The sequence below is a fragment of the Crocodylus siamensis genome, chromosome 3, assembly GCF_052110815.1.
Source record: "Crocodylus siamensis isolate JL-2025a chromosome 3, ASM5211081v1, whole genome shotgun sequence".
Lineage (NCBI taxonomy): Eukaryota > Metazoa > Chordata > Crocodylia > Crocodylidae > Crocodylus > Crocodylus siamensis.
The window spans coordinates 216,746,268-216,767,640 of NC_143397.1; the positions used below are offsets into that span (position 1 = coordinate 216,746,268).

The 21,373-nt window shown below is 47.5% G+C and overlaps 1 protein-coding gene across 2 annotated transcripts in view; it reads right to left on the minus strand.

Annotated features, from left to right (window-relative positions):
* The window catches only part of TRIQK (triple QxxK/R motif containing), a 96,891-nt gene extending 92,847 nt beyond the window's left edge, over positions 1 to 4,044 (minus strand). The window contains exons 1-2 of one of the 2 annotated variants that reach the window (XM_090040326.1): positions 3,594 to 3,873; positions 2,790 to 2,942 (exon numbers count right to left, since the gene is read on the minus strand). In XM_090040326.1, coding sequence (XP_089896452.1) covers positions 2,790 to 2,824 — 35 coding nt within the window. In that variant the 5' untranslated portion in view covers positions 2,825 to 2,942; positions 3,594 to 3,873. Of the gene's footprint in view, positions 1 to 2,789; positions 2,943 to 3,593; positions 3,874 to 3,971 lie in introns of those variants that run through there. The other variant, XM_090040327.1, reaches the window with a different exon arrangement.
* Positions 4,045 to 21,373: the final 17,329 nt, after the last annotated feature.

Consider the following 21,373-nt stretch of genomic DNA (forward strand, 5'->3'; position numbering starts at 1 on the left):
TCCTGACTCCAGATACACCAATTAGTCTGACCCTGAATGGAGGGGCACGACCCTTTAGCCAGGAACCTCCGGCTTTGGTCTCAGCAGGATCACTGGCACACTCCAGTCAAAGTCCCCAGCCTGGACTAAAGCCAACACCTAATGCTTCTGAGGGAGGCTTAAAAATAGCCTGACACATAGCAGAAAGTAGGGGCAGGGGCAATCAGCAAAGCACAAAAGTTTCTACAATGGAAATACCCATGGTAGAACACAGGCATAGTTACACCTAGATCACTCCTGCTCAGTGGCCATCCAACTTCTTCTGGAATACCTCAAGCCCGTAACTTCCTTAGACAGTCTATTCCACTGCCTCAGGAGTCTAACAGTGAAGATGTTTTTCCTGACATGTAATCTAAACTTACTTTGCTTCAGATTCAAGCCACTGGTCCATGTACTCCTCTCTGAAGCAAGGAAGTTTACCTCAAGGATCTCCCCCACCCACTACTATTCTCTATATTCATCTAGCACTAATATCTGTCTCGACTCTTTTCTTAAACTTGTCATTTTGTGCAAGTGCCTTCTCTACTGTAACTTCTGCCATCTGGAAATGTCTTTTCCTATCTATTCAATTCAGTGGTCCTTCATCTATTTTCTAATCTCATTTTATCACATCTTCTCTCTTCTGACTATGCCTTCTTATTCCTCTTTATCTCTGTTATTGGACTTATATTAATTCATTCATTAATTCATTCCATAGCTGCCTTCTGCTTTAGATTGCAAGCACACCGGAGAAGGGATCATTGTGTTGTACATTTCGAATCACGGTTTTGACACTCAAGCAAACAATAATTTATTCATGCATTTTATATTTTCATACATTGTTTTGAATGTAGCTCTGCAAAGTTCTGGGATACAATACACTATACAATATAAAGCTATAGTATTTAACCGCCTTCAGTACATGGGTAGATAAGTGAACTCAAACATAAAATAAAACTAATGCCAATTGCTAGTCCAAAGCTTAAGGAAATGTGGTAGAAATGAAAAACAAAGAAATTAACATCCTCCATTTTAAGAGTGCCTGGAGTAAATGTTTAGGCAATCCCCTGAATTCTAGTGTAGGAATACGTGCAGCTAGTGAAACAAAAGCACCTGGGATGCCATGACATTTTCTCATGACCCCAAATATAATTCAAATAAAAAGAGTAAAAACGTATTTATAATCATAGGCAGTTTGCAGATAATTTTAGGCTGCATTCATGTAAGTCCTTCCTAGGAAAACACACGCTAGGGCTTTTTCTTCTTTCAGCTTGTGCCACAGACCACCTACGTTTGTCATCACATGAAACAAAGTTCCTTTCTAAATGGCAAATTACACTTAATTTCTTTCCTGGAATGCTCCTGCCTCATTGTCAGCATTTGGGGGTGGGGAGGGGATGAAGGAAGCACTCATTCACGTGTAAAAAAATATTCCAATACCAAAATTGCTTATTAAAGAGCAATAACATGAACTGTGGTTTTTTATCTCCTCTACCAATAACACAATGATGTTTACATAGTTTGTGCATAATATTGCAATGACATACGAGATCATCAGCATGGGGACTGAAAACAGTTTCACTGTGCCTGTGATTGATAAACTATAGAAGTATTAAAACATTAAAAATGTTAATCGTTGCAATAATCTCCTGAAAAGTTTTTATATTAATTTAAACCATAAATCATTTTAATATTTAATCATTGCAGACTTAATTTGAAATGAGGATAGCCATAGCTTTGAAAAGCATATCATTTTTAATTTTAAAAAACGATCAGCTTGCATATACTCTGTAATTGCTTTCCCCCCACTTCAGTAAAGAGTGAACCTTTAGGTAAATGAAAAAGTATTTACAGAAGAATACCCAAAAATTTCAGACCATTAACATTTCAGACCATGGTTGTGCCAGAAGATAAACATTTCTAGAGTTTCACTGTAGAAACCAGGTGCAACCATAAAATAACTACATTAATATGGGGAGTTATGCCAGGGTGAGTGGGATCTACAACTTTCCTGCCAACAATTACCCTCCACTTCCTACTTCATATCCAGAAACCATTAACGTTCCCTTTTTTTATATGGCCCATAATGATAATATTTTATTTGAGGCATAATGGGATATACGTGTTGTCCACCACAGTCACCATCATAATCATCCTTTTAACTTCTTTCCAAAATATTTACCAGCTTAACTTTAAGAATAGTTTAGAAAGGCATTCTGGTGGCCAAATTCACAAACTGGCACTTGAGATGCTACCATGAAATCAAAAGGTCATAAATAGTAGTGCTATGAATCATGAAAATGTTGAAAAATATATATCTAGTTTTAGGCAGACAAGGATAACAATGTATATATCCAGTTAAAAATTTACTTCCAACACAGGAGGTAATGCAACTTCTAGTGGCATTCTCAATTTTAAGCTAAAAACAATCTCTCTGAATCCACTTGACTTTCAAAATGTAAGCCTTTTAAATGTAATTGCAGTATCCTTTAAAAAGAATTATGTTTTTGAAGTTTTTTGTTTGTAGCAGGAAAAAAATTAACTGTGTGCCAGTACTTTGACATTTAATTTCGTGTTGTTCTATTTCCGTTGAACACACTCAGGCCAATAAATTCAAATGAAAAAGAAAAGGACTTGCTATTTTGCAAGTAACGAAATAAAACCAGTGAATGTTCATTTCCTCCAAATGTAAAATAATTTGCACCAGTATAAGTCACCACTATCAGCCTTTTTTATCCAATTCTGCTGTGATCAGATTTTAAAGTACTGACCTGGGGGATGTTCTGTCTCTGTAGGCAGAAGACATGTCCTAGAGGGGTGAATTCTGACTGAAGATCAGAACTAACTGCTCCAAGAAAAGTTTGCTTCTCAAACCACCAAGTGAGCCTTCCATGTGTCTTTGACTGAGGGGCAAAGCCATTCAGCTAAAGAAAACGTGTCAAACCATCCTATTTAAGAAAGACAGTTTTCTCCCCACAGTAGTCACTTCTGCACTCCTTGAACAACCGTATTAAGGGCCCTATTACACACAACCAGCATACTTTCAAGCATTAACTTTATAGCTGGCTAGCGCTTTTTATGGTTGCAGTCATTTTTATCATGTGATGATTACTTTGCACATGTGAGCGGTCTAAATGTATTGGGTGGTTCACCAGTTAATTGGATAATACACGTAACGTGAAGCAAGGGCCTTGTAAAGATGGTAGTCACTCGCCAACTCGCATCCACAGCAAAGCCTGAACCAGAGGCCAAGGGCCCTGAAAGATGGGTCCATGGACGGTGGACCCGAGCCACGTGTGCCCACACAGAGCCCAGGCCCATGGCATGGCCATCGGCAAGCAGGGCCGCACAGGGTGCCAGCCTGAGGGCGGGCACTTGAGAGCAGTGTGTCTGGGGATGGCAGTGGGGGCGCTGCCACACCAGCAGGTCCGCATCCCACCCATGTATGGACGCAAGCCCTGGAGTGGACGTGGCCAAGCAGCCCCAGCCAATCCAGCGGGAGCTGATACACCACGTGCTGTGCTGCACGAATACGGCGGGCTCGGCCCGCTCTGCCCCCCCGCCCCGAGTCTCACCAAGCCGGACCCGGGAGAGAAGCGAATGGGCACAACTGAGGTGGTTCTGCCCTCAACTAAAATGGCCGCCACGACGCTACCCCGAGCACCCCAGCCGCCCGGTTCTTGAGGGGGCACTCGGGCGAGCTTTAACTTCCCTTCGATTGGCAGCGCTCTCCGGCCAATCGCGAAGCCAGGCGCTGCCCGCCAGCCAATGAGCAGAAGGCAAAGGCGGGAAAAAGGCTGACCCACGGCGCCCCGGCTCCGCACGCAGGGGCCGGCGGCGCGGGGCCAGAGCTGAGCGGGCGCGCGCGCGCGGCCGCTAGGAACGCGCGGTTACCACGGCAACGGCCGGGACGCCTGGGCCTGCCCCTCCCCCCCCACCCAGCGCGTCGGTACCTGTGGGCTGAGCGGCCGAGCTCCGCCTCCTCCCGGCTCGCGCGGCGGGGCGGGGCGGGGCGGACTTCCTGTGCGCGCCCCGCCCTGTCCTCGTTCCGCCCCCTCCCTCCCGCCAGCCTGTTCGACTGTACGCTCGGCCGGACCCGCCGCACTCAAGAGGGTTAAGAGGGGGAGCCGCCCCCGCCGCTGGGCGTCCAGAGCGGAGCGTTTGTGAGTGGTGTCTTCTGCGGGACCCCAGCGGGGCTGGGGAGAGGATGAGACATGAGGAAGACTAGCACCGTGGCCAAAAGCTCACCTGATTCTAAACCCGCCCTGCGGGCGACCCAATGACAAAGATGCCCGGAGGAATTGTTGCCCCGAGTCCCCGCTGCGGTTAGATCGCACCTGCCAAACTAGCTGGGCCGGACGTAGGCTTGCCAACAGTTGATGCAATAATATCTTATCACCCACAGAAATTCTTGCCCCACAAACCCAGATATCAGTGGCACAAACCGGGGATGCTCAACCCAACCTAGCACTTGATCTAATAAAAGATAGCACCCACAGGAGTTCATGCCCCCAAAACCCAAGTAGCTACTGTTTTGTAGTTGGATCACATCTACTAAACGTCAGGTCATAACCAAAACCCAAACACTCAACCCAACCTATGCTTCATTCTTTACCTTTGCAGAGAAGGGAGGCAAAGCCTCCAGGCAAAAGAGCTTTCATTGCAGGTGGAGAGCATATAAAAACAAGGTGGGAAATGGGCTGTAATAAAAGTTGATTGATCAGTGTTGTCTGGATCTCTCATAGCTTTTAAAGGCATTGTGATTACCTAATCTGACCTGTATAATATAAAGCATTGCATTTTCCCTAGTAATTTCTAGGGAAAATTGAATATCTGGCGGTTGTATTTCAACACATCTTTTAGAAAGACTTCCAATCTCGATTTCAAATGTTGGTTCTTTTATTTATTTATCACTGTGGCAATAGCTAGCATTTATATAACTTACTGTTTGTAGTCCTCACACCAACAATAATCAACTTCTTGGAACACAGCTTTTACCTTTTACTCCATGTTCAGAGTGGCTGAGTTATGTCTGCTGCAGACACTATTCTGACAATCTTCATTTCTGTATGTTTAAAATTTCAGCTCCAAAGTGCCACTAATATTTTAATATCCTTGACTTGGAAAGAAAGAACTCTGCGTGCGCAGTTAAACTAAAAATATTTTGTTTGAACAACGGATGGACTGAATGAGAATCAGTTACATCCAATGGATGGCCATGCCATTTAAATACGGTATGTATGTGTGGTTTAAAGATTATTCAAATAAATACATTACACGTGCTTATTTGATTGTATAAGCACCAAAACAAATACTGCAGAAATAAACGTGTATGACAGTCTGAAGTATGGGGGTGCATTACATGCATTTAAATTGTCCAGAAAGATGCTGAGCAGTTTGTCCTTGTCTGAACTTGTACCTAAGTTGCTTTCAGACCTGTTTCAGCTGGAGACACCCATTTTTATTTCCGTACTATGTGTGTGTGTATATCTATATTTGTATGCCCAGCAGCCTCAGAACCTATTGTAATTTACTGTACCTGAGTTATGTCTCTGACAGAAGGAACCCTTCATTATCCATTGAGATTTTTTTCACTGTCAACATTGGTTTTTTTCCTTATGCAGCTCTGAGTCCTTCTCTCAAGGAGCACTTACTTGTTTATCTTGTCCAGGTTTCTCCATCTGTAGAGCAGGCAAATGTCATGGTAAAACATATCTAAATGTGGTTTAATTTTTTTCTCATGGGAAAGGTGGTGTTGGCAGGTCTTATGGATTTTGTAAAATATCAAGTCGACTGGCTGGAGCAGGTATATCCTGAGCCAACTGCACAATGAATGCTGTCATACATACACTTATAAATGCAAACAGTTCTGAAGAATGTGGCCCCCGCTGATACCTACACCGATCTATAGAAAGGCAAAGAATACTTTTTTTTGAGCTCCACACCCCTCACATCAGTTTGATGCTATACTTTTTGTACTTAAAATAATGTCTCAGATAAAATCTTGTCCTTTCTTGGTTTTCCTGATTGTGCCCTCTTCTGGTTTTCCTCTTACCTTTCCAACTTTCCTCATCTCCCCACCAACTTTCTGTGTCTAAATCTCACAGATAATCTGCATAATATGTCATGCTCTCCATCCACACAGCTAGAACTATTGTCCACATTCTTGTCTTACCACATCTAACTTACTACATCACCTTTTTCTCTTGTCTTGGCAGATGCAACATTGTTCCATTTGTATCCATTCAAAATGTTTTTGCAAAGATCATTTTCCCCGCCCATCACTTTGACCATGTCCTCCACTGGCTCCTGCTTCTTTATCACATCAAACATAAGCTACTTGTCTCCACTTTTAAAGTCTTTCAGGGCCTATTCCAGGGGTGGGCAAAATACAGCCTGTGGGCCAGATATGGCCCACCAACTGATTGTATTCAGCCTGCAGGCAAGCAGCCACCAGCTCATAGGATCTGGCCCATGGGTGACTGGCGGCTCCAGCTTCTGCATGGTGTCAGATGGGTGGATGAAGCTGTTTCCAGTGTGCTGAGTGGATGGACAGGACTATTTCCACCTAGCATTGATGCGGCACCCTTATACCCACCTGGAAACTGCTAGGCACTTCCACAGCTGACGCTGGCACCTGCCCAGGGCTATTTCCACCACACTAGGTGGCTGGTGACATAAGCTGTGGGCCATTGGCAATGCATGCCCCCCAGATTTCTGTACCAACAGTGGGGCGTGAGGCTGCAGTCTGGCTGGAGCCAAGACCTGGCAGCAGAGGGGGAGGCAGTGGTTACAGTGGGGTGCACAGCTGCAGCCTGGCTGGACATGGCACCCAGGAGCAGAATGGAGTTGTGCCCCTTACTTTCAGCACCTATATGCCTCGGGAAGCAGCAGCGGGAAGGAGAGGAGTTAGGCACACGTGTGTCCCGCATGCACGTGTGCCCCATAACTAACTTTTGACCCGAGGCAGCGGCGGCGGCGGCAGCAGCAGCAGCAGAGGAATCGGCAGCGGGGGCAGCAGCAGCTGATCCCCCGAAGGTAAGTGGGGCGGAGGGCCTCGGCACAGCTGAGCCGGATCCGGAGGGGAAGCCCTCCGGGTCCCATATAGCTGAGCCGGTAGGGAGCCGCGCTCCCGAGCCGCGCAGCGCGAACAGAGCGCGCAAACAGGCGCGCTCTGTAAGAGCGCGCCGGCGTTTGCGCAGGCGTTCGCGCCGGCGGGAGGGCCAGGAGTGGGACTCCTGTACGGGTAGGACGTAGACACCACACAGGTCTACAAACAGCAGCTTAGAATGGTGTCTACGAGGAGTGCTGCTAGGGCCTCTGCCCAGGGGGACAAGGCTAACCGGGGCTGGTCTGAGGCCTCCACCCAGACTGAGCCCATGGGGAAGCTGATGTCCCCCTACCTCCCGGCTTGCGGGGGATCCCCAGCAGGGCCGGGGGGGGCAGAGATTGGGAGCCCCCACACCTGTCCGGCAGGTGCCCGGCTTAGGGCTCTGGAGGCACAGGTGAGGGAGCTCCGGGAGGAGGTTAGCAGGCTGAGGGGGATCAGGGAGGCGGAGGAGGAAATTGACAGTTATTTCCTTTCCCTGCAGGACCAGGCACCCAAGGAAGAAGCAGCCCAGGGAAGGACCTCCACGGCAGAGTGGCAGACGGTCACAGCCAGGACCGGAGCGGCTCGCAGCGAGCAGGTACAAGCTTCTCCAGTCCGACTGGAGAACAGGTACGAGGCCTTGGCGATTCTGCAGGAGATGGAAAGGGAGGAGGAAACCCTTGGGCAGGAAGAAACGCCACATTCTTCACATTCCAAACAGATCAAGAGATCTGAGAGGACCCAGAAGAGGAGGAGACGCGTGCTCGTCATAGGCGATTCCATCCTGAGAGGTATGGAAGGGCCCATTTGTCGCCAGGACCCTTCAGCACGAGAGGTCTACTGCCTGCCTGGAGCTAAGATTCAGGATGTGACGGAGGTAATCCAGGCCAGGATCAAGCCCACCGATTACTACCCCATGGTCCTTGTCCATGTGGGTACTAATGATGCGGCCAGGAGAACCCCCGATCACCTGATGGCGGACTACCAGGCTCTCGGCAGCGTGCTGAGGGAATTTGGTGCACAGATGGTATTCTCTTCCATCCTACCAGTGAACGGACGTGGAAGACGGCATGAGAACTGCATCCGAGAGACCAACTGGCGGCTTCGGCAGTGGTGTCTCGAGGCAGGCTTCGGCTTCCTGGACAATGACCCACACATTACAACGAGGGACATGCTCAGCTGGGATGGGCTTCACCTGTCCCCCAAAGGTAAGCGTGTGTTTTCTTCTCCGGCGGGCTTTAAACTAGGCTCGTCGGGGGGAGGGGAAGATGAGGGTGGGGGAGGCTGTGGACCACCAAACCAGGTGGCACCCACAAGGACAGCCCAGCCTGAAGAAAGAGAGCTTTGGGAACGTGAAAGGCAGGGGGTGGACAGCAATACGGCACAGGTAAGGAACGGGAAGGTTAGGGACAAAAAGCCCTTTAGGACTTGGAGCGAGGGGGTAGCAAAAGCACCAGTCACAGGGCTCAAGTGCCTATATACTAATGCTAGGAGCATGGGGAACAAGCAGGATGAACTAGCGCTCCTGGTTGCACTAAACGACTACGACTTAGTGGGGCTGACGGAAACCTGGTGGGATCCATCCCACGACTGGGCGGTACATATTGAGGGCTATAGATTGTACAGAAAGGACAGAGTGGGGAAAAGGGGGGGAGGGGTTGCGCTCTATGTTAAGGAGCAATATACATCAACCCTCATCAAGACAGAATCAAAGGATGAGGAAGTAGAAGGACTGTGGGTTAGGCTACATGGGGGGCAAGGAGAAAAGGATTTGGTGGTAGGGGTCTGCTACAGACCCCCACATCAAGGGGAAGAAATAGATTTGGGGCTCCTGAGGCAACTCTCAGAGACCATAAAAGCTAAAGAGGCGGTGGTCATGGGGGACCTAAACTACCCGGACATCTGCTGGGAGACACAGACAGCAAAGTCCCACCGCTCACGCAGGTTTCTAACCTGTGTACAGGACCTCCACCTGACGCAGGAGGTACATGGTCCCACTAGGGGGAATGCCTTACTGGATCTGGTATTGGCAACGGGGGATGACATAGTAGGGGACCTACAGATCGGTAGCCATCTGGGGGACAGTGATCACCTAAAAGTACAATTCAACATAAGGCGTCGAGTGGGTAAGGTAACCAGTAGGGTGAACGTGCTGGACTTTAGGAAAGCTGATTTCAGCAAACTCAGGCGATTAGTGAAGGATGCACTGCAGAGTAGTAGTTTTGAAACGATGGGAGCCCAAGAAGGGTGGCTGTGCCTTAAGGAAGCTATCCTTCTCGCACAAAGCGAGACGATCCCCGTGCGAGGTAAAAGAGGGAAAGGGGCCAGGAGGCTTCCCTGGCTGACCAGAGAAATCCTGGGGAGACTAAGGGCCAAAAGGGGAGCACATAAAAAGTGGAAACAGGGAGAGATCACCAAAGAGGAATATACCTCTTCTGCTCGTGCTTGTAGGGAGGCAGTTAGACAGGCCAAAGCTACCATGGAGCTGAGGATGGCAACCCAAGTAAAAGACAATAAGAAATTGTTTTTTAGATATATAGGGAGTAAAAGGAAGGCCCAGGGAGGAATAGGACCCCTGCTAAATGGGCAGAAACAATTGGTGACGGACAGAGGGGACAAGGCTGAACTCCTCAACGAGTTCTTCGCCTCAGTGTTCCTAAGTGAGAGGCATGACAAGTCTCTCACTGGGAGTGTAGGGAGGCAGCAGCAAGGCACCAGACTTCCATGCGTGGACCCTGAGGTGGTGCAGGGTCACTTGGAGGAACTGGATGCCTTTAAGTCGGCAGGCCCGGATGAGCTCCATCCGAGGGTACTGAAGGCACTGGCCGACATCATTGCAGAGCCACTGGCGGGAATATTTGAACGCTCGTGGCGCACGGGTCAAGTCCCGGAGGACTGGAAAAGGGCCAATGTGGTTCCCATTTTCAAGAAGGGGAGGAAGGAGGACCCGGGTAACTATAGGCCAGTCAGTCTCACCTCCATCCTTGGCAAAATCTTTGAGAAAATCATCAAGGCTCACATTTGTGAGAGCCTGGCAGGACAAATTATGCTGAGGGGAAACCAGCACGGGTTCGTGGCAGGTAGATCGTGCCTGACCAATCTAGTCTCTTTTTATGACCAGGTCACAAAACGCCTCGACACAGGAGGAGGGGTGGATGTCGTATACTTGGACTTCAGGAAGGCCTTTGACACGGTATCCCACCCCATACTGGTGAACAAGTTAAGGGGCTGTGACTTGGATGACTGCACAGTCCGGTGGGTGGAGAATTGGCTGGAGGGTCGCACCCAGAGAGTTGTGGTGGATGGGTCGGTTTCGACCTGGACGAGTGTGGGCAGTGGGGTCCCGCAGGGCTCGGTGCTTGGACCAATACTCTTTAATGTCTTCATCAGCGACTTGGACGAGGGGGTGAAATGTACTCTGTCCAAGTTTGCAGATGACACTAAGCTATGGAGCGAAGTGGACACGCCGGAGGGCAGGGAACAGCTGCAAGCAGACCTGGACAGGTTAGACAAGTGGGCAGAAAACAACAGAATGCAGTTCAACAAGGAGAAATGCAAAGTGCTGCATCTAGGGAGGAAAAATGTCCAGCACACCTACAGCCTAGGAAATGACCTGCTGGGTGGCACAGAAGTGGAAAGGGATCTTGGAGTCCTAGTAGACTCCAAGATGAACATGAGTCGGCAGTGTGATGAAACCATCAGAAAAGCCAATGGCACTTTATCGTGCATCAGCAGATGCATGACAAATAAGTCCAAGGAGGTGATACTTCCCCTCTATCGGGCGCTGGTCAGACCGCAGCTGGAGTACTGCGTGCAATTCTGGGCGCCGCACTTCAAGAAAGATGCGGATAACCTGGAGAGGGTCCAGAGAAGGGCCACTCGTATGGTTGAGGGCCTGCAGGCCAGGCCCTACGAGGAGAGATTAGAGAAACTGGACCTTTTCAGCCTCCGCAAGAGAAGGTTGAGAGGCGACCTGGTGGCTGCCTATAAGTTCGTCAGGGGGGCACAGAAGGGAATTGGTGAGTATTTATTCACCAAGGCGCCCCCGGGGGTTACAAGAAATAATGGCCACAAGCTGGAGGAGAGCAGATTTAGATTAGATATTAGGAGGAACTTCTTCACAGTTCGAGTGGCCAAGGTCTGGAACGGGCTCCCAAGGGAGGTGGTGCTCTCCCCTACCCTGGGGGTATTCAAGAGAAGGTTGGATGTGTATCTAGCTGGGGTAATGTAGGCCCAGCACTCTTTCCTGCTTATGCAGGGGGTCGGACTCGATGATCTATTGAGGTCCCTTCCGACCCTAGCATCTATGAATCTATGAATCTATGTCATCAATGCTAAAGGCGGGGCCAGGATGCGGTTCCAGGTTGGGGATGGGCATGCTACAGCTCCTGTTGTGCAGGAGAAAGATGGCTGTGGCTGTTACGAGCACACCAAAATTCACTGAGTGCCCCTCCAGCCAAAATAATTGCCCATGCCTATTCCCACCCTCCCTACTTTCTGTCATGAAGTATCAAGATGTCAGCTTTTCCTTCTAGTTGACCTATGATGCCAGTCTCTGTCTCTCAGTTGTTACATTTTTAAACACTTTTTTTCTCCTTTACTACCTCATTGCCCTCATTCAACCTACTTCATGATACTTTCTTTTTTATAATGCCTGCAAAACCATTAATAATGGTTGGCCCATTGGAAACCATTCTGAAACCTATCATACTGACAAATACTACTTGATTGTTTTCCGGTACTCTCTCCTGTGTCTGTCTATCCATCCAAAACCATCCCTTTTCTCACACTTGGATAGTAAGTTTTTTGGGGCAGAAGCTTATATCCCTGGAATGTCTACAGCACAAATGAGGGCGGTACAGTTGGCAGCCTATGGGCCGCATGCAGGCCCTGAAGGGGGCCCCTCAAGCATGCAGCTCATGGGTTCTTGGGCAGCTGCCACTGCTCCCCTCCTTGCCCTTCCTCCTACTGCAGTAGCCAGGTTCTTTGGGCTCCCCTGCCCTCCTCCAGCTTCTACCTCCTATCTCCGTTCCTGGAGGGTGGTGCATAGTGGGAGGGGGCCAGGATGACCAATTTGCACACACATGGCAGGGCAAGGTGCCTGTGCTGACACTACTGTGCATGGCAGGCAGGAATTAAGCTGCCCACACTGCAAGTGGGCAGCACATATGGCAGGAGGGGAGGGGAAGCAGAGTGTTGCACGTGCAGCAGAGGGAAGCTGGGTTGCCTACATGGCTGGAAGGGCAGGAGCCACCGCTGCCCATGCTACGTGTGCAGTGGGGCACAGCATGCTAAGCTGTCTTTGTGGCAGAGTAGACCCCACCCCACACCTCATGAAATCCCCAGGACTGCAGCCAGCACTACCTATTGCCCCTGGCTGCCTGGAAGATGGACAGCTGTGGCATTTACAATAACAAAGCAAACTTCTCTATTCTACACTAGTCCTGGAACAGTCCTTAAAATGTGATACAGAGGATAACAGTCATTTGGACTTCACATTCTTTCATTTCTTAGTCTTTCTTTCTAAGAGTCCCAACAGGGTGTCAGTCATGATAGACAGTGTTTCTATGACATGAACACTTGTCCGTTAGGAGCCATACTAGGACAAAACTCATTTCACACAGGCTACTGAAGAGCCATCAGATGTTAATGACTTTCAGTCGCTATTGACCTGGGCCAATTCGAATCAGTGATCTAGGGGTGAAAGGCCCCATATTCCATTACCAGGGCTCTCAGCATCCATCTCCCCCACACACGCTTTATCTGTATAGGTATACTTTGTATATTTTTTTCTAAATGCTAGCATACACACAGCTGTCTGTCTCATTTTGTTCATAGAGTCAGTCAGTTCCACATTAGATGTTACTTCCCAGTTTACTCTTAATTGTCTAAAGTATATTTGTATTTTCATTATTTATACAACTATGCCATTAAATTATGCATTCCAGATTAAAAGAATAAAAGACTTGTTTACATTATTATTATTATTACTCTGGCATCAACTTTTGGATTTCTGTGTAAAGAAATTAATCTCCTTTCAGAGGGGGAAATCGGGAATGACAAGCGCTAGCTCCTGTTGCCTCTGGGACATAATTATGCTCGCAAATTCCAAAACAGAAAAATCATAAGCTTAACACAGTTGAGTCTCTTGAAAGTTTCATATCAGCATGAAGCTATGTTTTAATTATTATTTTTGTCTGCATTGTTCAGATCTTCAGTGCACCGACTAGAATAAGTGCTTATCCTAGTTAATTCTTCATGAGGCTTATGTCATTGGAAGATGCATTTCATTTATCTCCCTTTTTTCTTCTTAAGCCAACACTGACTAAATACTTATCTATAAGTATTCAACAAAGGTTTTACAGTCTTATCACCCTCTTCAAAGCTCACTGGAGTCAACAGAAATGCTCCCATTGACTTTAACATATATTGGCCCATATAAAGGTAGACATATGCTGTGGTTGCATGTGTGGTAATTTTGTGATAGAATTTACATAACCTTTCGGTGTCATAATATATTAACAAACTTTGCATGTGGTAGGAAAGTTTTGTTTCTATCTAGTGAGTTTGGACTCTAAACCTGCAGTCAGTTCTTAGATTGAGATTATGCAATTTCCTGCTTCCCCTTGAGGTTTAAAATAAAAACACTGGGAAGATTTTTCTCCATTATAATCTTTGGAATTATGAGGCTGTATTAAGAATAAATTTACATCATTCTGATGCCTAGACAATGTTATTGTATAGTCTTTATGAAAAGGTTTTTATATCTGATGGCTTTAAAAATGGAGCCTGTGATGTATGACTTACTTGGAGAAAGTGAACTTATTTTGTATGTTGTAACTTGTACAGCATTACTATTTGAAAAGCAGTACAATATAAGAAAAAAACCATGAACTGTAATTTAGTGCAAGATCAATTTGGTTTATTGTTTCAAAAGCCAGTTAAGATTGCTATTTAGCCACACAGTAGAAGCCAGCCAGTGTGACACTTTGTAGACTAACTTATTCAGAGGAGCATGAACTTTCTCATGCTATAGCTAACTTCATCAGATGCTATGAATAATAATGGATGAAGTGGGCAGTAGCCTATGAAAGCTCATGCCTCTCTCAATGCATTAGTGTATACTGCCTTGCTTCTAGTAACATAGTAATAACACATTACTACTGCGTTTAAGGAAAACAGAAGTGAAATCATTCTGAGTTTCGCTATTTTCTTCAAGGCCAGGATTTTATCCCACCTATTTAAAGCAAGAAAATGAATACTTAAGGACATTACACCCACACTCTCTAACACTAGGTTTTCTGTCATGTCTATCAACATGCCATCTAATACATTTCCATCAAATGTAGAGAAGTATTTAATCACAACATAATTTTAAATGAGACCCATGGATAGTTCTGGGTCATTATTCATTATTTTAACTTGATTTATGAATCAAAATATTTACTCAAAAGGTATTGTTAAAAATAAAGTACCTGTTTTAGATATATATAGACACATACACCTACACCTCTCCATATTGCACACAAATAGTACAAGCAAGTTAAAAGAACATTTTTGAGGTTGCAGATTCAAACTGAAAAGTATGAAAATGCCACAGTAGATATTGTCTGCATAAACTTAATTCAGCTCCTTGGTACAGGACAGGATTTTCAGTTATGAACTCTCTCTTGTAGGTAAGCAGCCATTTCTCACAAATTGAGAGAGAGACAGAGAAATTAGGAAAGAGAACCTTCCCCCATCTCTTATTATAGCCAATAGGTATTCTAAAAACCCCTCCCAGATCTAGCCCAGAACAAGAGATCAGGAGAAGACACCTATTTCATAGTTTAAAAAAATATTTTTACAAGGATTTATTTCAACATGCAGGGCATCAAGTATGGCAGGGCCTGGAGAAACTGTCCTGTATGCCCTGCTGTAAGTCTGGTCCTTAAATGATGGACTTTAGTACCTAAAGTGGCAGTTAGGGACTTAAATTCACTTCCTTTGTAGATTTAGTTTTTCAGCAGATCTCCAGTCTCTTTATCTTAACAAAGAGACGTTCAAGGAGGTTTGATCATAGCCTGTAAGGAATTTGATCTAGCAGACAAAGGGTATGTGCAGACATTACACTTAGATTAACCTAACTAGGGTTAGGTTGATCTAAGTGTTAATCTGTACATGTGTTTGAGAAGGTCAGGTCAAACCTGGCCAGCCCAGTCTAATTTAATTCACCTTAATGCACAGCACTAAGTTAGATCAGGTATACATTAGCTCAGTCAGAACAGCTACACACATTCAGAACACAGGCTTGGGACCAAAGTCCAGCTGCTCGCCCTAGCCCCAGGGCACCTACAGGTTGAGGGATGTCCTCCTCAGCAGCTCAGCGGCTGAGAGAGATTAACATGAGCTGGCAGTGCAATGAGGCCATCAACAAAGCCAATCACACCTTGTGTATTAGCAGATGCGTGACCAACAGATTGAGGGAGGTGATGCTCCCCCTCTATGCAGCGCTGGTCAGGCTGCAGTTGGAATACTGTGTCCAGTTTTGGGCGCCGCACTTCAAGAGGGACATGGAGAATCTGGAGAGGGTTCAGAGGAGGGTCACTCATGGTGTCTGTGAAAGACCCTATAAGGAGAGGTTGAGAGATCTGGATCTCTTCAGCCTATACAAAAGATGGCTGGGGGGTGACCTTGTGGCTGCCTATAAATTTATCAGGGGAGGACAGCAGGGAATTGGGGATGCACTGTTTACCAGAGCACCTCAGGGAGTAACTAGGAACAATGGGTGCAAACTAGTAGAGAGTAGATTTAGGTTAGACATTAGGAAGACATTTTTTACAATAAGGGTGGACAGAGTCTGGAGTGGGCTTCCAAGAGAGGTGGTGCTGTCACCTAACTTGGAGATCTTCAAGAGGAGGTTTGACAATCACCTGGCTGGGGTCGTCTGACCTTGGTCCTCTTTCCTGCCAGGGGCAGGGGATCGGACACAATGATCCATTGGGTCCCTTCCAACTCTATAATATATGAATTCTCCCAGCACTCCGCACAGGATGCAACAAGCGCCGGTCCCAGCTGGCAGCAACAGCATCCTGTCATCTGGTGCACAGATCAGTGGCCCACCCACACCTTCCAGGAGGACTGCAGTGGTGGGCCAGACTCCTTCTGGGGATATGGGACCCTGACCTGCATACCAGATGATAGGAGGCTGCAGTTGCCATCTGGGACCAGCGCTGGGCACAGCCTGTGCCCAACGCCAGGAAGATTGGTGCTGCCACTGGCCCAAGGCAGCAGCAGCAGCCTCCTGTCATCCAGCATGCAGATCTGCCCCTGGGAGGAGTCTGGCACAGCCCCACAACCCTCCCAGGGGTGAGGGACCCCGGATCTGCACATGGTATAACAGCATGCTGTCGCTTCTGGCTGGGGCCAACAGCAGCACCAATCTTCCCAATGCTTGGCATGGGCTGCAACCAGTGCTGGTCCCAGCCAGCAGCAGCAGACTCCTGTCATCCAGCACACAGATCAGGGGCCTGCACCCCTGGGAGGAGTCCAGCACAGCCCAGCAGCCTTCCTGGCTGTGCCCTGGATGAGATGAGGTTCAGGCTGCCTCTCCCATCAGGGATCAGTGCCCACCACTTGCTTCCCCACTCAGCTACAGCCCCCCAGCTCAGCCTATGCCTGGCTCCAGCCCCTGCTTTTGGTCTGTGGCCAGCTCCAGCCCCTCCATCCATGTGCTACCTGCCCGACTGCAGCCCTCACATGCACTCCCGCCTGACTCCAGCCCCCCCATGTGTTCCCCACGCAGCTCCGCCCCCCCATGCACCCCCCACCCAGCTCTAGCCCCCCCCCACAGCTTACCAACAACAGCCACATTCTTGGCTTTGTTGGGGACAGCATGGCTCGGCCCCAGCCACCAGGTATCTGCACAGTTCCTACCACAGTGTGCTGCTTTGGCCCAGCACAGCACATTACGGGGGCCGTGTACTTTCAGGTAGCTCTGGGCTATCACCACTCTTGGGGACTGCCAGCCACACTGGCCTGGGTCCCGCATGCAAAGAAGCGGCATAGCTAGACGGTGGATACTTGGTGGCTGGGGCTGAGCTACGCTGCCCCCCGCTGTGCAGAGGGGCTGTGCCACAGGGCCAGGAGCATGGTTGCTGCTGCTGGTAAGCTGCAGGGGGGCTGGGGCAGGGCAGGGGCATGTGGGGGGCTGGAGCTGGGCAGGGGGTGCATGGGAGGGTTGCAGCCAAGTGAGGGACACACGGGGGGGCTGCAGCCAGTGTGGGAGCACGCAGGGGGATGGAGCCAACCACAAGCTGAGCAGGGATGTTGATGCCAGCTGCAGGCTAAGCAGGGGGTGGTAGCTGAGCAGGAAGGTGAGCGAGCGGTGCCAGTCCCTGGTGGGAGAAGCAGCCTGAGTGTCCTCTCATCCAGGGCACAGATCTGGTGGCTCGCATGCCAGGGAAGGCTGCTGGGCTATGCCAGACTCTTTGCAGAAGTGCAAGCCCCAGGATCTGCACCGGATAAGAGGAGGCTCAGGCTGCGGCAGCAGCAGTCTTGTCTGATGCTGGGCACAGCCTGCGCTCAGCGCTGGTTCCAGATGGGAGTAGCAGCCTGAGCCTCCTCTTATCCAGGGTGCAGATCCGGGGGCTCACAACCCCTGGGAGTGTGAGCCCCCAGATCTGCACACCAAATGGGAGGAGGCCTCCGCTGCCAGCAAGTGTCAGGATTTTTGGTTTGAACAATTTGAGGTACAGTTTCCCAGAAACCTCTGCACCAATCTTCTTGAAACTTGGCAGGCTTCATGCCTTCAGAAGGGGCTACCATCCCAGCAATTTTCATCTAAACCAGGTAAGACATGACAAAGTGTTAGGCATTTTCATGATTCCCCATTACAGCCTGTGGGCGAAACGTCGAAACTCATCGAAACGGCAAAACAGTTTCAACAAAACAAAATGGGACAGTGTTTCAAAATGAAACAAAATGATGAAACAAAACATTGTCCCTTTGAAACAGCAAAACAGACATCAAAACGAAACAATGGTGTTTCGCACAGCCCTAATAATAATGAGAAGACTGGGACTTCAACCAATCAACTGACAGTGGTACTTTTTTGAAAAAAAGATGACTCAATTTAAAATATTATAATCCATTTGTATGTTTAACGGGAAAGTATATAGCTTGTTTTATGATGAAATTATATATGCAAAAAGATTTGCTTTTGAAGTGAATCAAGGTATGCCATTATTGTGTTTTTGCAAAAAGCTTTTGTTTTTATATTTATGTTCAAGATGCTAGTAAAGTAGTAGTATTTATTTTAAGGTGCTAAGGTGTTAAGAGCTAAGGTGGATATGTTATGATTAAGTCTGCAAATCTTCCACTTAAAGAGTTTGTTTTATGTGAGCATTTTAGGCGCTTTATATATATATTTCACATACATGATGTACAGATCACAACTTTATTCAATTAAAGGGTAAGATGGTGCTGGGCAAATTAATGATATAGAGTTTTTCCTCATTGATCATGACAAATGATTCCATAGAAAGTGAAGTTAGTCACAGACATGTGTACATCACAGCCTACCTTTCACAGATCCAAAGAGTTTAAAGTTAGAAGGGATGATTAGATCATCTACTCTGACTATATGGATACCAACCATTATTCAATTTTACTCAGATACCCCTATATAGTATAATAACATGAGTTTGATTGAAGCATATGTTCCAGAAAATCATCCAGTCTTGATCTGACGACACCAAGAGATGTAGAGTTCATTGCTGTTCTGGGTAGGTTGTTCCAGCAGTTAATCACCCACAGTTTTTTTTTTGAATCTGTCTGGTTTCAGCTTCTAGCCATTGTTTCTTGTTATGCTGTTTCCTGCCAGGTTAAGGAGGCTTTTATTTCTAAGGATTTTCTCTTAGTGAAAGTATTTTTACTTTGAGATGTATACACCATTCAATCTTCCTTTTTTAATAAACATACTGAGCTCTTTTTCAAGTCTCTCATGATAAGACATTCTCTTCAGCCAGCAAATCATTACTGCGGCTCTTTTTTTCAGTCTCCAATTTTTCAAAATCCTTGTCTTCCTAATTCTTTTCAAGATCCTAAATGAAATATTCCAGTATTGATCTAATCAGTGCCAAATACATAGTTAAAAACTGTCCATTATGATCTTTAAATCCTTTTAAGAGACAAAGTTTCACCACTTTCCAGAATATAGCTTCCTGCTCTGTATAGCCTCTGTATAGCCTACATTCCTTCTTCCTAGCTGTATAAGTTTGCATTCAACTACCTGAAAATAAAATTTTAATTTTGCTTAAATGGCCCCACCTTACCCAACAATTAGAATCACTGTGTGTGTTTACATTAAGGTGCAATAAGGTGATTTAGGAAGACAAGGTTCTTGGGTAAATCTGATATCTTTTATTAGACCAACTCAAATAGTTGGAAAAAATCTTCTTAGCAAGATTTTTAGATTTAAGTACCCATCATTGGACTGAGGAAGGGCCAACACAGTTGGGGACTGCCCACAGGTGGCCACAGTGGTCTCAGCAGTGGGGGGGAAGGGGTGGCGGGTGGTGAGCAAGGTCCGCCCGTAGCCACTGTCCGTGCTGTCAGTGACTACACACAGCTGCTGGCAACGATGTCAGCGGTGAAGTGGGGGGTGGCAACTGCCCACAGAAGCCAGCAGCAGCTTTGTCGGTGGCCAATCTCCTGGGGCACGTGTCCCCCTGTGCCCATACTATGCATCACCTATGCTGGTAAGCATGCAAGAAAGGCAGTCAGTGAAGATGTAAATTGAGGAGTCAGGTGGTGAGAGACAGGCCGAGGTGGAGAAGGAAAGAAGGGCAATGAATGTAGCAGGTAAATAGTCTAGAGGTACCTGAGGACTCAGATGTCAGGCAGGTTATAATGTGTCATAAATCCAATGTCTATATTTAGTCTATGATTTTTTGTATACAGGAGGTTGATGGTATGAGGTTCATTGGCTCGCCTATGAAAAATGTTCTGTAAATTCCCTTTTAGGATTCATCGATTCATAGATGCTAGGGTCAGAAGGGACCTCAACAGATTATTGAGTCCAACCGCCTGCCTAGGCAGGAAAGAGTACTGGGTTTCAGATGACCTCAAACAGATGCCTATCCAGCCTTCTCTTAAAGACCCCCAAGATAGGGGAGAATCATAGAATCATAGAAGTAGGGTCTGAAGGGACATTGTAGATCTTAAAGTCTGACCCCCTGCCTGGGCAGAAGAAAAACTGGGCTCAAATGACTCCAACCAGGTAGGCATCAAGCCTCCTTTTAAAGACCCCCAGGGTAGGAGCCAGCACCACTTCCCTTGGAAGTTGGTTCCAGATCCTAGCCGCCCTGACTGTAAAGTAGTTCTTACGGATTTCTAATCTAAACCTACTCTCCAACAACTTATGGCCATCATTCCTTGTTATGCCAGGGGGTGCTAGGGGAAATAAGGTCTCTCCCAAACCCTTCAGGTCCCCCCTCAGCCTTCGCTTCTGAAGGATGAACAGGTCCAGGTCCTGCAGGCTCTGATTGTAGGGTCTGACCTGTTGTCCCCGGATCATGTGGGTGATCCTCCTCTGGACCCTCTCGAAGTTGTCCACATCTCTCCTGAAGTGAGGCACACAGAACTGGACGCAGTACTCCAGCTGTGGCCTGACCAGTGTTGAATAGAGGGGGAGGATCACCTCCTTGGCCCTACTTGAGATACACCTGTGGATGCACGACAAGGTGCGGTTAGCCCTGCCAACCGTGACCTTGCATTGTCGGCCCATGTTCATCTTGGAGTCAATAATGACTCCAAGATCCCATTCTGCCTCCGTGCTCTTAAGAAGGGAGTTTCCCATCTTATAAGGGTGCTGCTGGTTACTACTGCCCAAGTGCAGCACCCTGCACTTGTCAGTATTGAAACGCATCCTGTTTTTGTTAGCCCACCCCTGTAACCTGTCCAGGTCTTGCTGCAGTCTTTCCCTCCCTACTAGCATGCTCACCTCACCCCAAATTTTGGTATCATCAGTGAATTTAAACAGGTCATTTTTCATCCTGTCGTCCAAATCGCTGATAAAGAGATTGAACAGCGCGGGCCCAAGGACCAAGCCCTGGGGGACTCCGCTGCCCACTTCTCCCCAGGTTGAATATGACCCATCGATCACCACCCTCCGAGTACAACCCCTCAGCCAATCTACAATCCATCTGACTGTGTAGGCATCAATACCACAGTCACCTAGTTTTTTAATGAGGATGGGGTTGGAGATGGTGTCAAAGGCCTTGC